The sequence below is a fragment of the Myotis yumanensis genome, unplaced genomic scaffold (assembly GCF_028538775.1).
Source record: "Myotis yumanensis isolate MYYU_CA2020_CCGP unplaced genomic scaffold, mMyoYum1.0.hap1 SCAF_10, whole genome shotgun sequence".
In the NCBI taxonomy this organism is placed as follows: Eukaryota; Metazoa; Chordata; class Mammalia; order Chiroptera; family Vespertilionidae; genus Myotis; species Myotis yumanensis.
This window is the reverse complement of record NW_027223761.1, coordinates 42,480,927-42,499,559: the sequence shown is the minus strand read 5'-3', so window position 1 is coordinate 42,499,559 and position 18,633 is coordinate 42,480,927. Positions and strand designations below refer to the sequence as shown.

General features: G+C 42.6%; 1 protein-coding gene across 6 annotated transcripts in view; it reads right to left on the bottom strand.

The window, feature by feature from the left end:
• The window catches only part of RNF121 (ring finger protein 121), a 63,175-nt gene extending 44,561 nt beyond the window's left edge, over positions 1 to 18,614 (bottom strand). For 4 of the 6 annotated variants that reach the window (XM_070425527.1, XM_070425532.1, XM_070425533.1 and 1 more), the window contains exon 1: positions 18,536 to 18,614. In XM_070425527.1, coding sequence (XP_070281628.1) covers positions 18,536 to 18,598 — 63 coding nt within the window. In that variant the 5' untranslated portion in view covers positions 18,599 to 18,614. The remainder of the gene's footprint in view (positions 1 to 18,535) is intronic. The other 2 variants (XM_070425528.1, XM_070425530.1) reach the window with 2 other exon arrangements.
• Positions 18,615 to 18,633: the final 19 nt, after the last annotated feature.

The following is an 18,633-nucleotide window of genomic DNA, read 5'->3' as shown; positions in this document are numbered from 1 at the left end:
CTTGAGGCCAAGGACTGTTTTTAAAGCTTTACTGAGGTATAGCATCCACTTAAGATGGATAATTCAATATTTACAGAGTTGCTCAATCATCTTATTTTAAATAATTTCCATCACTATAAAAAACACACCTCGGAGCACCAAAGCCCCATCGAAGCAAGTCTAGCCCCAGAGGGGTGTCTCCAGCACAGAAGTTCTCCCACCGCAGACACAGCTGATTCTCACAGCCAATTGACCTGGAGGTCAATTCCTCACAGTGATAACTACAACAATCAAGGCTTAACCACAACAAGACTGTGCACAAAGCCCACAAGGGGGTGCACCAAGAGTGTCTACCTTAGGTAATTGGGACACTTAGCACAGAAAGGCACTCTATCGACACAGCGAAGCATAAAAAAATGCCGAGACAAAGAAACAGGACACAAACGACAGAATTGGAGGAAAGCAAACTGTTGGATATAGAGTTCAAAACCACAATTTTAAGGTCTTTAAAGAACTGTTTAGAAGCCCTCGAAAAGACTGGTAAGACTGCCGATAAATGTAGTGAGATCCTCAAGAAATCTAATGAGACCCTCGATGTTGTGATAAAGGACCAACTAGAAATTAAGCATACACTGACTGAAATAAAGAATATTATACAGACTCCCAACAGCAGACCAGAGGGTCGCAAGGATCAAGTCAAAGATTTGAAATACGAAGAAGCAAAAAACACCCAACCAGAAAAGCAAAATGAAAAAAGAATCCGAAAATATGAAGATAGTGTAAGGAGCCTCTGGGACAGCTTCAAGCGTACCAACATCCGAATTATAGGGGTGCCAGAAGATGAGAGAGAGCAAGATATTGAAAACCTATTTGAAGAAATAATGACAGAAAACTTCCCCTACCTGGTGAAAGGAATAGACTTCCAAGTCCAGGAAGCGCAGAGAACCCCAAACAAAAGGAATCCAAAGAGGACCACACCAAGACACATCATAATTAAAATGCCAAGAGCAAAAGACAAAGAGAGAATCCTAAAAGCAGCAAGAGAAAGAAAATCAGTTACCTACAAGGGAGTACCCATACGACTGTCAGCTGATTTCTCAACAGAAACTTTACAGGCCAGAAGGGAATGGCAAGAAATATTCAAAGTGATGAACACCAAGAACCTACAACCAAGACTACTTTATCCAGCAAAGCTATCATTCAGAAGTGAAGGCCAGATAAAGAGCTTCACAGATAAGAAAAAGCTAAAGGAGTTCATCACCACCAAACCAATATTATATGAAATGCTGAAAGGTATCCTGTAAGAAGAGGAAGAAGAAGAAAAAGGTAAAGATACAAATTATGAACAACAAATACACATCTATCAACAAGTGAATCTAAAAATCAAGTGAATAAATAATCTGATGAACTGGTGACTGTAATAGAATCAGGGACATAGAAAGGGAATGGACTGACTATTCTTGGGGGGGGAGGGGAGAAAGGGGTGTGGGGGTGAGTGAAGAGATTAGACAACAATCGTGCACCTATGGATGAGGACAGTGGGTGGGGAGTGAGGGCAGAGGGTGGGGTTGGAACTGGGTGGAGGGGAGTTATGGTGGGAAAAAAGAGTAACTAATGTAATAATCTGAACAATAAAGATTTAATTAAAAAAAAAAAAAAAACAAAAAACAAAAAAAAAACACACCTCATGCTAATTTGCCAACTTCCTATTCCCACACCCAACCTAGGCAAACACAAATCTACATCTCTACAGATTTGCTTTTTCTGGATTTTTCATATAAATGAAGTCTTATAATATACTAGAGGCCCGGTGCACAAAAATTTGTGCACTGGGGGGGGGGGGGGGTGTCCCTCAGCCCGGCCTGTGCCCTCTCACAGTCTGGGACCCCTCGGGGGATGACCACTTGCTGGCTTAGGCCTGCTCCCCGGGGGATTGGGCCTAAGCTGGCAATCAGACATCCCTCTGGCAGCCCGGCAGCCCTCGGGGGATGTCCACTTGCCAGCGGGGAGCAGACCTAAGCTGCAGTCAGACATCCTTAGTGCTGCTGAGGAGGCAGGAGAGGCTCCCACCACCACCGCTGTACTGGCAGCCATCGGCCTGGCTTGTGGCTGAGCAGAGCTCCCCCATGTGGGAGTGCACTGACCACCAGAGGGCAGCTCCTGCATTGAGCGTCTGCCCCCTGGTGGTCAATGTGTGTCATAGTGACCAGTCATTCCCAGTCTTTCTGCTGTTAGGGTCAGTTTGCATATTACCCTTTTACTATATAGGATAGAGGCCTGGTGCATGGGTGGGGGCCAGCTGGTTTGCCTTGAAGGGTGTCCCGGATCAGGGTGGGGGTCCCACCTGGGTGCCTGGCCAGCCTGGGTGAGGGGCTGATGGCTGTTTGCAGCTGGTCACACCCCCTTCAGGGTGGGGGTCCCCACTGGGGTGCCTGGCCAGCCTAAATGAGGGGCTGATGGCTGTTTTCAGGATGGCCACACCCCCTTTAGGGTGGGGGTCCCCACTGGGGTGCCTGGCCAGTCTGGGTGAGGGGCTGAGGGCCGTTTTCAGGCTGGCAGGCGACTGAAGCTCCCAGCTTCTCCTTTTTTTCTTTTTTTTATTCTGGGATTTATTTACCTTCTGTAATCGAAACATTGTTGCTGTCACTGGCGCTCCCAGCTCTGAGGCCACGGCCGCAGCCAGCTGAAAGCAGGTATCTGGGGTTTGTTTAGCTTCTTTTTTTTTTTTTTTTTAAATATATTTTATTGATTTTTTACAGAGAGGAAGGGAAAGAGATAGAGAGTTAGAAACATGGATGAGAGAGAAACATCAATCAGCCGCCTCCTGCACACTTCCCACTGGGGATGTGCCCGCAACCAAGGTACATGCCCTTGACCGGAATCGAACCCGGGACCTTTCAGTCCGCAGGCCGATGCTCTATCCACTGAGCCAAACCGGCCACGGCTTGTTTAGCTTCTATAATTGAAACATTGTTGCTTTTGGAGCTTAGAGCTGGGCCACGGCAGGCGGGGAACCTTGGCTTTCTCCATCACTGGAGCAAGCAAGCCTCATGTTCGCTTCAGCTGCGTGGCTGCTGGCCGCCATCTTTGTTGGCAGTTAATTTGCATATCGCCCTGATTAGCCAATGGGAAGTGTAGCGGAGGTACAGTTAATTACCCTTTTTGTCTTTTATTAGATTAGATGGTCTTTTTTGATGGAATTCTTTCACATAGCATAATGTTTTTCAAGAATCATCCATGTTATAGCATACATCAGTTCTTTTCTTTTTCTTGCCAAGTAGCATTCCACTGTATGGATATACATCTTATTTATCCATCAGTTTTTAGACATTTGGGTTGCTTCTACTTTTGGGCTAATATGAATGATATTGCTATGAACATTTGTGTATAAGCTTTTGTTTTAATTTCTCAAATATATACCTAGGAGTAGAATTACTGGATCATATGGTAACTCTATGCTTAAGAACTGCCAAACTGTTTTCCAGAGCCACTATACTATTTTACATTTCCACTAGCAATGTATGAGGGTTCCATTTTCTCCACACTTTTAACAACACTTGTTATTATGTGTTTTTTATTATGGCATCATAGTGAGTATGAAGTAGGATCTCTGGTGGCTAAATGATGTTGAACATCTTTTCATGTGATATTGGCCACTTGTATATTTTCTTTGGGAGAAAAGTCTATTCAGATTGTCCATTTTTAAGTGGGTTCTTTATCTTTTTCTTGTTGAGTTGTAAGAGTTCTTTATATATTCTGAACACGTGTCCTTCATCAGATATTTTCTCCCATTTAGCAATCCTACTGGGTGTCAAGTGGTCCAAGAATCATTGGAATGTTATTCCTCTTTGTGTTTCAAAGAACTAGCACATAATCTGGCACATTGGATGTGTTCAATAAATGTTAGATGGATGTTACATAATGCCTTACTCATTCAGTATCCCTCTCACACTTCACACCTAGCACTAGACACAAACCACATACTTTGGAAATACACAGAGACTGAATAATTCCCTCCTGAACAAACAATGGGGATGCTGCTGAAGTAACCAGAGGAACTGGGAAAACCATCTGAAAACAATAGAACTTAATGTATATATTCACTGCCATCAGTCACCCCCAAAACAGCTACTCTGAGAAAAAAGAAGCAACTTTTGTATAACCCATTCCTTCAGTAGCCCACACTCAGAAGTAGATATCAAAATTCTTCATCACTTAGAATACTGGCCCCTCCCTCCAATCCCTTAGCCAGTGGAAGATATCAAGGACATGACAGAATCACAAACTATGCTCATTCCTAGCAGTGAATGATACTTTGGCTCTATTTGAAGTGCCCTTTCTTCTTAAGGAACTCAGAACTTGATCCAAAGAGACAGGCTGGCATCTGGACTGCATCAGAGATGTAGAGCTAACAAAAGTGCTCCATCCTCTATGGCTACTAAGTTAGAAAGTGAGTCTTCCTCATAAGAGAAATACTAACATGAAACCCTACATCAGTGGTTCTCAACCTTCCTAATGCCATGACCCTTTAATACAGTTCCTCATGTTGTGGTGAACCCCAACCATACAATTATTTTCGTTGCTCCTTCATAACTGTAATTTTGCTACTATTATGAATCGTAATGTAAATATCTGATATGCAGGATGTATTTTCATTGTTACAAATTGAACATAATTAAAGCTTAGTGATTAATCACAAAAACAATATGTAATTATATATGTGTTTTCCGATGGTCTTAGGCAACCCCTGTGAAAGGGTCGTTCGACCCCCAAAGGGTCGCGACCCACAGGTTGAGAACCTCTGCCCTACATGATCATTAATAACAACAATATATACTTTGCAAACTTAACACAGCATACAACTAGGACTAAAGGATGCTTTGGGGAGAATGAAGAACACAGGTGGTTGCACCAGAAGGCCTAGGTCACTGTGGAAGGAAATGTCTCTACCATCTTTTCCTTCCTTTTAATTACTCAAGTTACAAATAAGGTCCTTCAATCTCATGCCCTTCTTAGCCAGTCACTGTGTCACCCAAGTTCAAAATTTTCTGGTGTCCCAATGCTGCCTATAAAAGAAAGTCAGAACTCCTCAGCAGGCTACACAATGCTCTCAACAAGAACACTGAAAGTGAGCTCTTGTGACCACACCTGACCACAATCTGATCGCAGACTGCCTTTCCAGTTTTACCTTCCTCTGCCCCGCAACTCCTCTGGCACTTAACATATGCTCCCCTGTACTATGTATAATATACCAGAAAGTACATGCACTCTGGAAGTAGATAAATCTGGAAGCCCCTTACCTGTATTAACCCCTAGAGTGCCAGGGAGCGCAATCACGCTCCTCCTGTCTTTCACCAAAAGTGCCAGGAGCTCTATCAAAGCTTCGAAATGGCGTCCAGTTCTAAGTCTGCTTTTATTAGTGATGGTGATACTACTAAACCAATGTAGTAAAGGTTTCCTTAAGTTTTTGAATATGTAACTTCATTTACTTGTGATTCATAATTTTTTTCCTAAACTGCTGTAAAATCAGCAAAAATGCCTTGGCAATTTTAGCATAGTTCCTAGGATATTGGTTGGCACTCAAAGGGTTAAGGCAAGTCTTCCTTGCTCTTTAATCTCTTCTCCAGTTCTGTACCCAGAGTGATCTTTCTAAAGCAAATCTGATCCATGTCACTCACCTAAAGCTCTTCTGTAGCTAATCATCCATTACAGATAAAAATCCAGACTCCTTAGCACAGCATATAAGGCCTCACGTGATCTCACACAAGCCTCCCTTTCCAGTCTCCCTACTTTCTGATTACTCCCCACCTTCTACTCTGATGCTCCAGTAATACTAAACTACACACAATTCCCTGGCAATGCCATTCTCTCCCTCTCACCTCCCACCTTGCACATGTTGTTCCTCAGCCAAGAGGACCCTTCCCTTCCTTCTTTAATTGGTTACTTTCTAGTCATCTTTCATACCAGCTAAAGTGCCACTTCTGGGAAGCCTTTCCTGATCCCTTGCCCACCATTTTCTGTGCTCCCAGAGATCTCTGTGCTTCTCTGTATTACAGTTGTTATTACACCTGTTTAATAGTAAATGACTAACCCTTCCACTACTAGACTATGAGCAGCCTGAGGACCGGGCCTATGTCTTCATTATCCTTCACAGCTAAAATAGTGCCTGGTAAATGCTCAGAGTATGTTTGATCAATGAATAAATGAGTGAACAGAATTCTCCCCCATAGACATGAGATTGGCATAACAAATAACTTTATTAATATTTTAAGCTGACAATACTGCAGCTTGCAGTGCCTTACTGAGTTGCCTAACAGTGCCTAACACCTGTGCAATAGAACTAGGATAAAATGTCAGATCTTCAGAATCCCAGACCAATGTTCAGACATCTCCCCTGAGTTCTAAATTCACATTTTCACTTATCTAATTAACATCACCACTTAGATGTTTAAATAGCAACATCTCAAACTTAATGTGGCCAAATAAAATTTTTTATATTTCCTCCCTCCCCCTCCAAATTTCTTCCCTGGTCATTCCTATTTCAGCAAGAGATACCATCAACCATGCTGTTGCCAATTATCAAATCAGAGCAAAACAAATCCAAAAAACCTGAAAGTTGAACATAATTATTTTCTTTCTCTTACATCCATGTCCAATCCACCAGCAAGTCCTGTAGACTCTACTTTAAAACACATTCTAGCCCTGCCAGTTTGGCTCAGTAGATAGAGCGTCAGCCTGCGGACTCAAGGGTCCCAGGTTTGATTCCAGTCAAGGGCATGTACCTTGTTGCGGGCACATCCCCAGTGGGGAGTGTGCAGGAGGCAGCTGATCGATGTTTCTCTCTCATTGATGTTTCTAACTCTATCCATCTCCCTTCCTCTCTGTAAAAATTCAATAAAATCTATTTTTTTTTAAAACAAACACATTCTAAATTCATCCACCCACTCCCAACTACAACACTATCATTTCTCATCTGTACTGCTGCAATAGTCTAATTGCTCTCCTTGAATGCCCCCCAATGCAATTCCTGAAAACAGCCAGAAAGATCATTTTTAAAATGCAAATCTGCTCACTTCTATTTTTAAAGCCTTCCAAAATCTTTTCATTGTACAATCAATAAAATTCAACATGTTTAGCAGCATCTACAAGTCCGTACAGATCTGACTCTGCCAAACTTCCTAACCTCAAATGGTACTACTTTTCACCTGCTTACTATAATTCAGTCACATTGGCCTTCTTTTTGGTCCCAACACATGCTTAGCTCATTAGCACCAACTGGAACTTGCTTCTCCCTCTACCTGACACATGTCTGCTTCCAAATCTTCATATCAGCTAAAGTGTTAGGTCTTCATTATTCAGGTCTTGGTTCAAATATCACCTCCTAGGAGGCATTCCATAACCACCCTACTTAAAGTAACAGCCTCTTTATCACATAACCCTCAGAGCACTTACAACCATTTGGAGTTATCTTGTTTGTCACTTATTTGTTATCTACTCTGATGCTCCATTAGAAAATAACTTCAGTCCTAGCCGGTTTGGCTCAGTGGATAGAGCGACAAACTTCAGACCAAAGGGTCCCGGGTTCAACCAGTCAAGGGCACGTACCCCGGTTGCAGGATCCTCCCTGGTCCAGGCCCTAGTCGGGGCAACATGCAGGAGGCAACCAATCAAAATGTGTTTCTCTCACATCGATATTCCTCTCTGTCTTTTCTTCTTTTTCTAAGAAATCAATAGAAAAATATCCTCAGGTGAGGATTAAAAAAAAAGGAAAAGGAAGTAACTTCACAAGAGCAAGGACCTTGAAGCATAGATTGTCTCTTTATCCATATATGAATTCCCAAGACCAAATAAAATGTCTGGCATAATTAAATGCTCAATAAACACATAATTAATTTTGAAAATAGTGACTCCATATTATAGACTACACCAGCAATAGAGATCACAGAGTCACATCACCAGGGTCAAATTCCAACTCCAATTACAAGCTATGTAACCCTGAATAAATTACTTAGCTGTGCCTCAGTTTTTCCTCATCTAGAAAGGAAAGATAATAATAGTATTAAAATAGAATTAAAAGAGCTAATGCATGTAAAATGCTCAGCATACTGCCCTAGACCATGGCAAGCACTAAAAAATTAGCTATGTCCTAGCCCAGTGGTTGGCAAACCGCGGCTCTCAAGCCACATGCGGCTCTTTGGCCACTAGAGTATGGCTCTTCCACAAAATACGTGTGGGCGCGCACGTACAGTGCGATTGAAACTTCATGGCCCATTCGCAGAAGTCGGTTTTCGGCCTGGGCGAGTCTATTTTAAAGAAGTGGCGTTAGAAGAAGTGGGGGGTGTCGGTTGGTCGGCAACGGGCCTCGGGATACGCAGCGCGGGGGAGGTACATTGTTTTGAGGTATGTTCGCTGAGGTCGACCCCTTCCAACTCTCCCATCCACACTCGTCTATCTATACAAGACGAGTGTGGATGGGAGAGTTGGAAAGGGGTCGACCTCAGAGAACATACCTCAATCAGATTGAGGACGTTTTTAGCAAAGGCCAGCTTAGGAGTACCCTAATTAAGTTAATAACAATGTACCTACCTATATAATTTAAGTTTAAAAAATTTGGCTCTCAAAAGAAATTTCAATTGTTGTACTGTTGATATTTGGCTCTGTTGACTAATGAGTTTGTTGACCACTGATCTAGCCGGTTTTGCTCAGTGGTTGGAGTATCGGCCTTTATGGACTGAAGGATCCATTCTGGTCAAGGGCAGTACTTCAGTTGTAGGCTCCATCCAGTCCTGGCCCCGGAGCATGTGCAGGAGGCAACCAATTAATGTGTCTCTCTCACTTTGATGTTTCTCTCTGTCTCTCCCCCTACCTTCCATTCTCTCTAAAAAAAAAAAAACAAAAAAAAAAAAAAACACCAATGGGAAAAATATCCTCGGGTGAGGATTAACCAAAAAGAAAAGTTAGCTATTATTGTTACCATTGGAATAAAAGGAGAAAAGATTGTTTCTGCAAGGCCCTAAGTAACAGACGCAAGAAGAGGTTAGGCTCAATCATATGGGCAGTGGGGAGTCAAACATCACTGGAGGCCTCTTAAGCAACAGAGGCATTCAGTTATTGAGAACACCCTACTGGAAGGGGGAAGGGCAGAGAGAACACAAACCTCAGCAAAGCTTATGCACTCTGCCTCCAGCTCTCTGTTTCCCCTTTCTACACTGTTTCTCTCTAGTTGCCCAGGGCTAAAAGCCCCATGGCCATTAACTCTGCATCCCCTTGGGAAAGTTGCACTTTAGAGGGAACTAATGAGTTTATGTTTACCTACAGATTTTCCTCTGAGGAGCAAAGAGATAAAGGATGTCCACAAGGGAAAACAGCCAGGCCCATGGCTGAGTGGTTGAGCTAATCAATGATTCCCTCTCATCATTGATGTTTCTCTCTCTCTCTCTCTCTCTCTCCCCCACTTCCTCTCTGAAATCAATAAAAATATATTTTTCAAAAACTATTATCAAGAAATACCTTTCCCAACCCTCAAGAAATAAAGGAATCCACACATGTTTAAAAAAAAAAAAAAGACAGGAAAACACATCCTTGGCCAGTGTTGATAAGTGGTTAGAGCGTTGGCCTGGAAACCTAAGGGTCGTGGGTTCAATTCCCAGTCAAGGGCACACACCTGGGTTGCAGGTTCAATCCCCCCATGCGGGAGGCAACCAATTGATGTGTCTCTCTCACATTGATGTTTCTCTCTCTCCTCCATCTTCTTTCTCCCACTCTCTCTAAAAAAATTAATGGAAAATATATCCTCAGGTGAAGGTTAACAAAACAACAAGGGAAAACACAAATAAAATGGAGATGAAGAATGACACCAAATGAATGATCTTGGGTTGGCTTTCATGGAATAAACTTGTAAGCTCTCAGGCCAAATAGCCCCAGGTGGACTGAACCTACACTCCTCAGAGGCATTCTCTGCAAGAACATGTGCCTCTCCTTGGGTCAAAGATGTAAAGAAGCAGGATCTGGGAAAAGGAACAGAGGACTAAGACATTGAAGCTACAGAAATAATAATTCTAGCCCAATTTGAAGAATTTTGCAACAGAGGTATTCAAAGAGGGAATAGACTTACTATAGAATGATAAGCTCTCTATCATTAGAGGTGTTTAAACATAGACTGAGTGATCACTTGCTGGGGATGTTCAACATGGGTGGATGGGATGGACTAGATTTTTTAAGATTCAAGCTCAATAAACATTTGAATATCTACTCTATGTTAGCTACTGTGAGAGGTTAGGTATTGAGAACACAGAGATGAAGAATGATGCCGTTATGTCCCTCAAGGAGTCCACTGACTGACAAACAGGGGAGACAAACAATGCAATATGGGAAGTGCTGATAGAAATCTATACAGGGAGCTATGGCGGCAGAAAGCAGGGCCTCAAGATTCTGTGCCTACAACTCACTGGTAAGAAGCAATATGGCATTAACTTCCTCTCTGTAAAAATGAAAACACTTCATACACAGTTTATAAGCAAATATTTGTCAGGTACTATTGTGTTATACCAGAACAGATATGTCAGTTAGCCTTTGTGGTTTAGTCAACACTTCCTTAATCTTTAGCAGAATCCATATCTACAAACATTCTCATTTATTCAATAAATATATTGGTGTCTACTATGTGCCAAGAATTGAGGAACGTATAGAGATGAAAAAGATAGTCCCTGCACTCAAAGAGTTAGAACATTTGTCTTCATCTTTTCTTCCTCTCTCTCTCTCCAACCCCACTTTATTGATCAGATGGCACCTATTTCCTTCTGGAAGTACAGTGGGGCCTTGACTTACGAGTGCCCCGACTTGAGTTTTTTGAGATACCAGCTGTCTCTCGGCAGATTTTTTGCATTGAGTTGACAGAGTAATTTGAGTTAACGGGCTCCTTAACAAGCTCGGTCTCGGAACGAATTAAACTCGTAAGTCAAGGCCCCACTGTAGATCAGTTATTAAGTCATAAGGTTAATTTAAAAAGTGACTTAAGAAGCAAGAGTGAGCTGAGGATAGGAAGTGTAATGGGAAACCAAACAGGAAAGACTGTCTGTACAACAGGTGTGTGCCAGAGTATGAGATTCTGATCACATAAGAAGTCAAAGGTTATGGTTCTGGCCGGATGGGTTCAGTTCATTCAAGCTTTGTCCCATACACCAAAAGGTTGCAAGTTTGATCCCTGTTTGGGGCCTGTATGGAAGGCAACCAATCAATGTTTCTCTCTCTCTCCCCATTCCTCTTTCTAAAATTAATAAAAACATAACCTTGGGTGAGGATTTTTTTTAAAAGTAAAAGGTTATGGAATTCCAGATCATACGTAGGCCTTTTTGTCTAGAACTTTCCTATCACCATTTTTCTTCTCTCATCCAATATTATTACCACAGATTGTTAACAATAATTATACCTTCATTTGTCCAGTCATTCACTAGTATTTACTGAGTACCTGAGAGGAATTGTAGGAAACACAAGGCAGAGTTAGACACTAGAATCCAGGACTTTCAAAGCTGTCCTCTAGAAGGTCATCTAATCCAAACCTATTATTTTACAGATGAAGAACTGAGGTACAGGGAGATTGGAATCCTTCATGAGTTTGTATCTTCACACATTTACTGAATCATACCCTATGATAAAGGACCATTCATATAGGTATGAATAGGACTTTCAAAGAGAATCTAGTCTTAAGGGAGAAACAGACAGCATGACCCCAGTCAAATCACCTCTGTAAATGAAGTCCCACACTTACACAAAATGTATAGTGGACAATATGGAAAGGATAAAAAGCCAGTCATATTGCCCAGAGTGTTTAAGAGCACAGGTGCTAGAGTAATCTTAGATTTAAACCCCAGCTCTGTCACGTGGTTGTATGATATTAAACAAGTTAAATATTCTATGCCTGTTTCCACATCTGTAGAATGGGGATAACCATAATAGTACCTGTCTTGTAAGGTTGTGGTATTAATATGCATATAAAACACTTATGCACAGACCTGCTACTCCTAGTCTAGAACCTAGGTCTACTGTTTACTACTCTACTTTTTCCCCCCACTACACCATGCTACTACTCATTTTACATGCCTTTAAAAAATTCAAAAATAAATGGTAAGATAACCAAGATTAAATTTCAGTCACACATGCCTAAATCCCTCAATAAGATTTTGGCTTTCACAGATAATCCCTAGAGAAGAAAACCCCTGGAAACAAAAAACACGTATCAAATGTCTAGAGGGAGAGACCCACAAGAGAAAAAACAAAACAACAAAACAGTGATTACTACTTAAAGAAGAAAGGATGGGAATTTCCACAGCCTGCCTGCTGGGGTTTACCAATCTAGCTGGGAAGAGGAGATATGCATAGATTGCCATTTTCTCCTTGATGTACCCACTGTCACAGCACAATTTTGTTTATCTACCATGCTAGTTTGTGAACTCCTCATCCATCTTGGTATTATTAAGCATAGCACAGTGCCTGGCACACAGCAGGTACTGAGAAAAGTGTGATAAATTAATAAATGAACACACAAAAAAATGATAAAAAAGCAGGGAAAGAAGAAATCAATATAGATCAGAATAGTTCTAGAAACTGAGAGAGCCTTGGGCTAGAACCTTAAAGTACAGGTGGGATTTGGAAGGGCACAGAGGGGGGAAAAAAGTCATTCCAGCAGACAGGACAGCACTAACAAAGACCTGGCGGTAATCAGAAAGAGCTGTAGACATGATTTAGTCCAACAGTTCATTTCAAATAGGAATGCTGTAAGCATTCAATCAAAAAGCATGTATTACTGAGCAAAGGAACTGGTGTATCACAAACATTTGCTAAATGGTACCTATTACGATTACTACTCAAAAATAATAATTATCAAACACTTGTCAGGTGACTGATGTATGCCAAGCACCATGGTGAGTGAAGAGACTACAACAATGAGCAAGATAGACTTGGACTCTGCTTTCTGTCATGTAGCTAAAGTCTAGTGGGTGAGACAGACAATTAAGATCATGCTTGGGCCCTAACTGGTTTGGCTCAGTGGATAGAGCGTCGGTCTACGGACTGAAAGGTCCCAGGTTGGGTTCCAGTCAAGGGCATGTGTCTTGGTTGCGGGCATGTCCCCAGTGGGGAGTGTGCAGGAGGCAGCTGATTGATGTTTCTCTTTCATCGATGTTTCTCTCTATCCCTCTCCCTTCCTCTCTGTAAAAAAATCAATAAAATATATTTTAATAAATAAAATAAAATCGTGCTTGGTAGGGCTAGGCTAGGGGAAGTAGAGGGGGTCTGAAGGAACATAAAGTAGGGTTACCTAATCAGCAGGCAGTAAGAGAAAGCTCCTTGAGACACCCTTGGCATTCTGAGTCCCATAAAGGACCATAAGGTTTCAAAGATTGTATCTGAATAAAGGGTTTCATGACTAAATAAAGGTCTAAAAACCACCAATCTAGCCCAATATCCTTTTTAAAAAATATATATTTATTTATTGATTTCAGAGAGGAAGAGAGGAGAGATAGAAACATCAATGATGAGAGAGAATCATTGATCGGCTGCCTCCTGAACACCCCCTGCACTGGGGATTGAGCCAAAACCCAGGCATGTGCCCTTGGCTAGAATCAAACCTGGAACCCTTCAGTCCGCAGGCTGACGCTCTATCCACTAAGCCAAGCCGGCTAGGGCCCAATCTCCTCTTTTAGCAAGAATAAAACAGGGCCCAGGAGAGATAAATTACTTGAGGCAATAATACCTTAAGTTAGTTATAGGCTCGGCTACTTGCTTTGAACTTGAGCTGGAAACCACTCACTGATCTGCATATCACATCATTTTGGCAAATGAACAAGCACTGAGAGTGGACACATCCAGAATTCACAGGCACTGGTCAGGTGGATGGGCTGGCCCTGACTGGATGTTGAAGTGCTTTTCTACCTTAGCTTCCAAGCCAGCTCTCTCTGTGCCAAGATGATGCCTCCAATTCCTTTCAGGAGTTGGCCAGCTACCCCTTCCAGGAGGAACTCACTGGCTCCAAGAGTAGGTCTGCTTCTGGACCTCCCAGCCATTACCCAGGCTTTATCCTATTAACATGCTCAAGTTGAGAGAAAGAATTGAGCTTTGCCACTCATCACATCCTGTTTAATACCCAGCCTGAGCTGGCTAGACCCATTTCTCATCTCCCTAACCACCACCGGGCTAATCACTCCTCATGACCAGGGGTTCAACAGAATCAGATTATCCGTAAATTAAAGGACCTGTATAGAAAACCAATATTACTTTTGTTAGCCTCCACTTGAGCCTCTCAGGAATGAAATGCTGCTTCGTTTTGATGATAGGACTTTTGTATATAAAAACAGAAGCAGTTTTACTTTAGTAAGATGAGTCTGCAGTTTAGTTTTTTAAACTGAGGGAAAATACTTTGGAATCTATAAAAATGGGTTTAAAGCTTATACCACTTAGTAGCTGCAAGACCACTGGTATATCTCAAATATTCTGAATCTCAACTTCCTTGATCATAAACAGGGAATACTAATATAACTTACCTCACAAAAGTGAGACTCAAAATGTTCTTTTAAATAAGTCACTTACCAAATATACCAGTGGTTCCCAAACTTATTTGGCCTACCGCCCACTTTCCAGAAAAAAATATTACTCAGCGCCCCCTGAAAATTAATTTAAAAAAAAATTTTTTTTTAAATATATTTTATTGATTTTTTACAGAGAGGAAAGGAGAGAGATAGAGTCAGAAACATCGATGAGAGAGAAACATCGATCCGCCGCCTCCTGCACATCTCCCACTGGGGATATGCCCGCAGCCCAGGTACATGCCCTTGACTGGAATCGAACCCGGGACCCCTCAGTCCGCAGGCCGACGCTCCATCCACCGAGCCAAACCGGTTTCGGCAATTTTTTAAAAATTTTAATAGCAATTAAGCAGAAAGATATATGTATTAATGTTTCTACCTTTTTCGTAAAATATAGTAAAGAAAGGTGTAAATTAGAAACATTGAAGTTTGAAATTATGAAACTATTTATTGAACTCAGAATAGAAAGGTAATACAAAAAAAGTTAAAACAAATGCACCTGTGGCCATCACCGCCCCCCTGGATCGCTGCAGCGCCCACCAGGGGGCGGTAGCGCCCACTTTGGGAATCGCTGAAATATACTATATCAATTTTCACATATAATTGAGACCATACAGTTTTAAAGTACCTACCCCCAGAGCACAATCATGGAGAAAGAAATGGATCAAGGTGCTCAGTGTCTCATGGGCTAAGTTCAGTATAGCACTGGCAGACCTGAGTTGGCATCTGCACTTCCCCACTCACAAACTGGAATTCTAGGAAAGTTACTCACCCTCTCTAGCCTCAGTCTTCTCACTTATAAAGTATGGTTAACACCATCTAACTCAAAGGGCTACTGCTCGTAATAAATGAGATAATGAAAATAAAGGGCTTTAAACAGGAGCTGGTTTATGGTAAGGACTCAACAAGCAGTAACCTTTTTTATTGGTAGCTCTTTTCTTAAGCCCTCTTGTCTATCCACCTCTCTAAAACAGGAGAAGCAGTTAGCAAAGCCCAGATTACCTCAACTATTAGAGAAAGTAATAATGAAAAAAAGAGGAAAGGATTGTGAATGAACTGATGACTGCTGATCCGGACTATTTATCATACTAAGGGCACCTGATACTGAAAAAACATGGGTACTACATTCTAAAGAACGAACCACAGCATGCGCAATCTTTCCAAAGGAGTGACAGAGTACCAACGGAATTTTTGCTAGGCTATCCATTACTCTTTTACAGTCCCTAACAAGCAGAAAGTGCTAAAGGAAGGCAACTCTGATGCCACATCAAATCATTGCTTTTCTGTAAACATATCTCTATCATAAAGATTCCCAATAACTCACTCAAGTGCTTGTCTCTTGTGCCCCACTACCTGGTAAATTTGTTACACACTTCCATTATAGCAATTATCTTGTATTGTAAGGAGCTATTTGCATGTCTCTTCACTACACTGTAAATTGATAAAGATCCTGGCTTACTCATCTGTGACTTCACAGTGCATAACACAGTGGTTCTCAACCTTGGCTGCACATTAGAATCACCTGGGAATCTTTTTAAAATCCTGATTTCTGGGCCTCATCCTCCGGAAATTCTGTTTCTTTGTTATGGGGTGAGGCCACAACATTAGTAACAAAGAAACAGAATTTCCAGAGGATGAGGCCCAGAAATCAGGATTGTAAAGATTCCCAGGTGATTCTAATGTGCAGCCAAGGTTGAGAACCACTGGCTTATCAGATCCCCATAATTACTAATTGAAGGATGGGTTTCACCTTCTTTCACTAGTTAAGGCTGTTAAGAACTAACAGGGGAGACATTAGTAGAAATTCACACACAAACTAAGGTTCCCCCAGACGAGACCCCTGTTTTGGAGGGACTTTGTTTGGAGCTTGAAGGTAAGACTGACTGTTCCTGCTCCTCAGAGTTACTTTCTTAAAAACACAAAGAAATGGACAGAATCAGTCCCTACAGAATTTCCAGACAACAAATTATATTCTTTCTTAGTAACAGGTAACAGAAGTTTGTGAGATGAATGCCTGTGGTTACACATAAAATTGACCTCTGGACATGACACTCTGGAAGTATATTATGCCACTAGAAGCTCTTAAGTTCTAAAAACAAATAGGGAAGAAAAGTTAAGAAGCAAAGATAAAAAAAAAAAAGTCTCACATCAAAAACCCTGATATGTGTAACTGAAATCAGGCTCCCTCAAAGGAGAGCCCACGACTAACAAACCATATGTAATAACTTCAATACAGTATTTACCTTTTTCAAAGCACTTTCAAATACATCTGTGAACTGCAGCCAACTGTAATCACAGAAACTTAAGGCTGGAACAGGCCTTGGAGGTCATTCCACAACCACCCCACCAACCAAGTGGTATCCAAGCACCTTTGGTCTCTAGCGATTGGGAAGTATGGTACTAAAACCTGCTTTAAAAACCAACTCCTGTTCTGACCACCTGTCCGTTTTTTTTCAGCCTCCACCCCCAACCTTAGTGATCCCCAATCAGAGAAGCCAAAACCTTCAAGTCATCCCTCCCCCAAGCAACAGTCTGCTTCTCAAGTCCACTTCTCCCTTCCTCTGGGCCTCATCCTCAATCCTCCCCACCAACCCCACCACCCAAAACGTAGCCAGGGCCTCGGAGATCCTGATCCCCCAGACATCCCACTGGTTCCATTCCTGACCATCAGTTCCCTCCCTCCGATTCCTCGGTGCTGTTCATATGCTGTCAGGTGCAAGACGACAAGCACTCCTAGCTATGAATGTATCTCGGGCCTCAGAACCTCCTCCCTTTCCTTTCTCACCTTCTCTCTCTGCTTCTTAGCACTGTCCCTTCATTCCCTTCAAATTCAGTATCTCCTTCCTCCTCGTGATTCCCTCAAGGGCCGCTGGTCATTGAAGACAACAGGTGTTAAGTGTCTATTAGCTACGGAAAAGAGACCCTCACAGCGCTCGCCCTCAATAGAACTCACAAGTCTCTAGGGCAGCGGTTCTCAATCTGTGGGTCGCGACCCCTTTGGCGGTCGAACGACCCTTTCACGGGGGTCGCCTAAGACCATCCTGCACATCAGATATTTACATTACGACCCATAACAGTAGCAACATTACAGTTAGGAAGTAGCGACGAGAATAATTTTATGGTTGGGTCACAACATGAGGAACTGTATTTAAAGGGCCAGAAGGTTGAGAACCACTGCTCTAGGAGGTGGAGATAGAGATCATTTATCCCTTAAGGCTCAGCCCAAACTGAATCGGTCCCCTCTTCTCAGCGCCACAATCACGGTGTATCTGACGCAGTGACTCGTCTCCTTGGGTGTCTCCCACCACGAGGCTGTGGGCTCCGCCGTGGGAGGACCCCTTGTGGCCCTGTCACTTAGCCCAGGACTAGGCACAAAGGTGATACTTAATGTTTGTTAAATGAGTGAATGGATACATTCTGGTAGGCAATTATTCATTCATCCATTCGTTCATTAGTTGACGCAAACTTTCCTGAGCCTACACTATGTACAAACTCCTGGACTGTATGGATAAATTAAATAGCTCTTACGTTAAATAACTCAAAGCTATACTATTAGGAGATTAGCACCCTTCCCCGGACCGCATCCCCAACCCCCACCTGAAACCTGGTCAGTCTTTTCCACAGGTGAAGCCAACCTTCCCCTGCAGAAATCCACGCCCCTCCGACTCAAGCTACCGCCTCCACCCTTCAGTTCTAACCTAGGGCCGGCCCCCAGCTAATCATCTCGAATATTACACCCCTATCCATCTGGCTTCTCTCCCTGTCTTCCATCTCTACCCATGAGGTCTTCTCCCCCCAAGGCCGCCTAAGCGTCCCCGATTCAGGGTACCTCTGATTTCCCTCTCCGCGCATCCGCCTCCCAGTGAGCTCCTTCCCTCTCCGGGTCCCGTCTATCCTAGGAAATGAATTATTCCCAATACCACCACTCTCCTCCTTTCAGTTTTAGGCTGAGTCTCTCCTGGACTCTCAACTCTTACCTCATCCAGCTCCTGTTCCCCGGCAGCACCTCGTCCAACCTCTAGCTCTACCACTGCCGCCATCTTCACAGGTCTCCCCCTCCCCCGTCCGCCCGCGA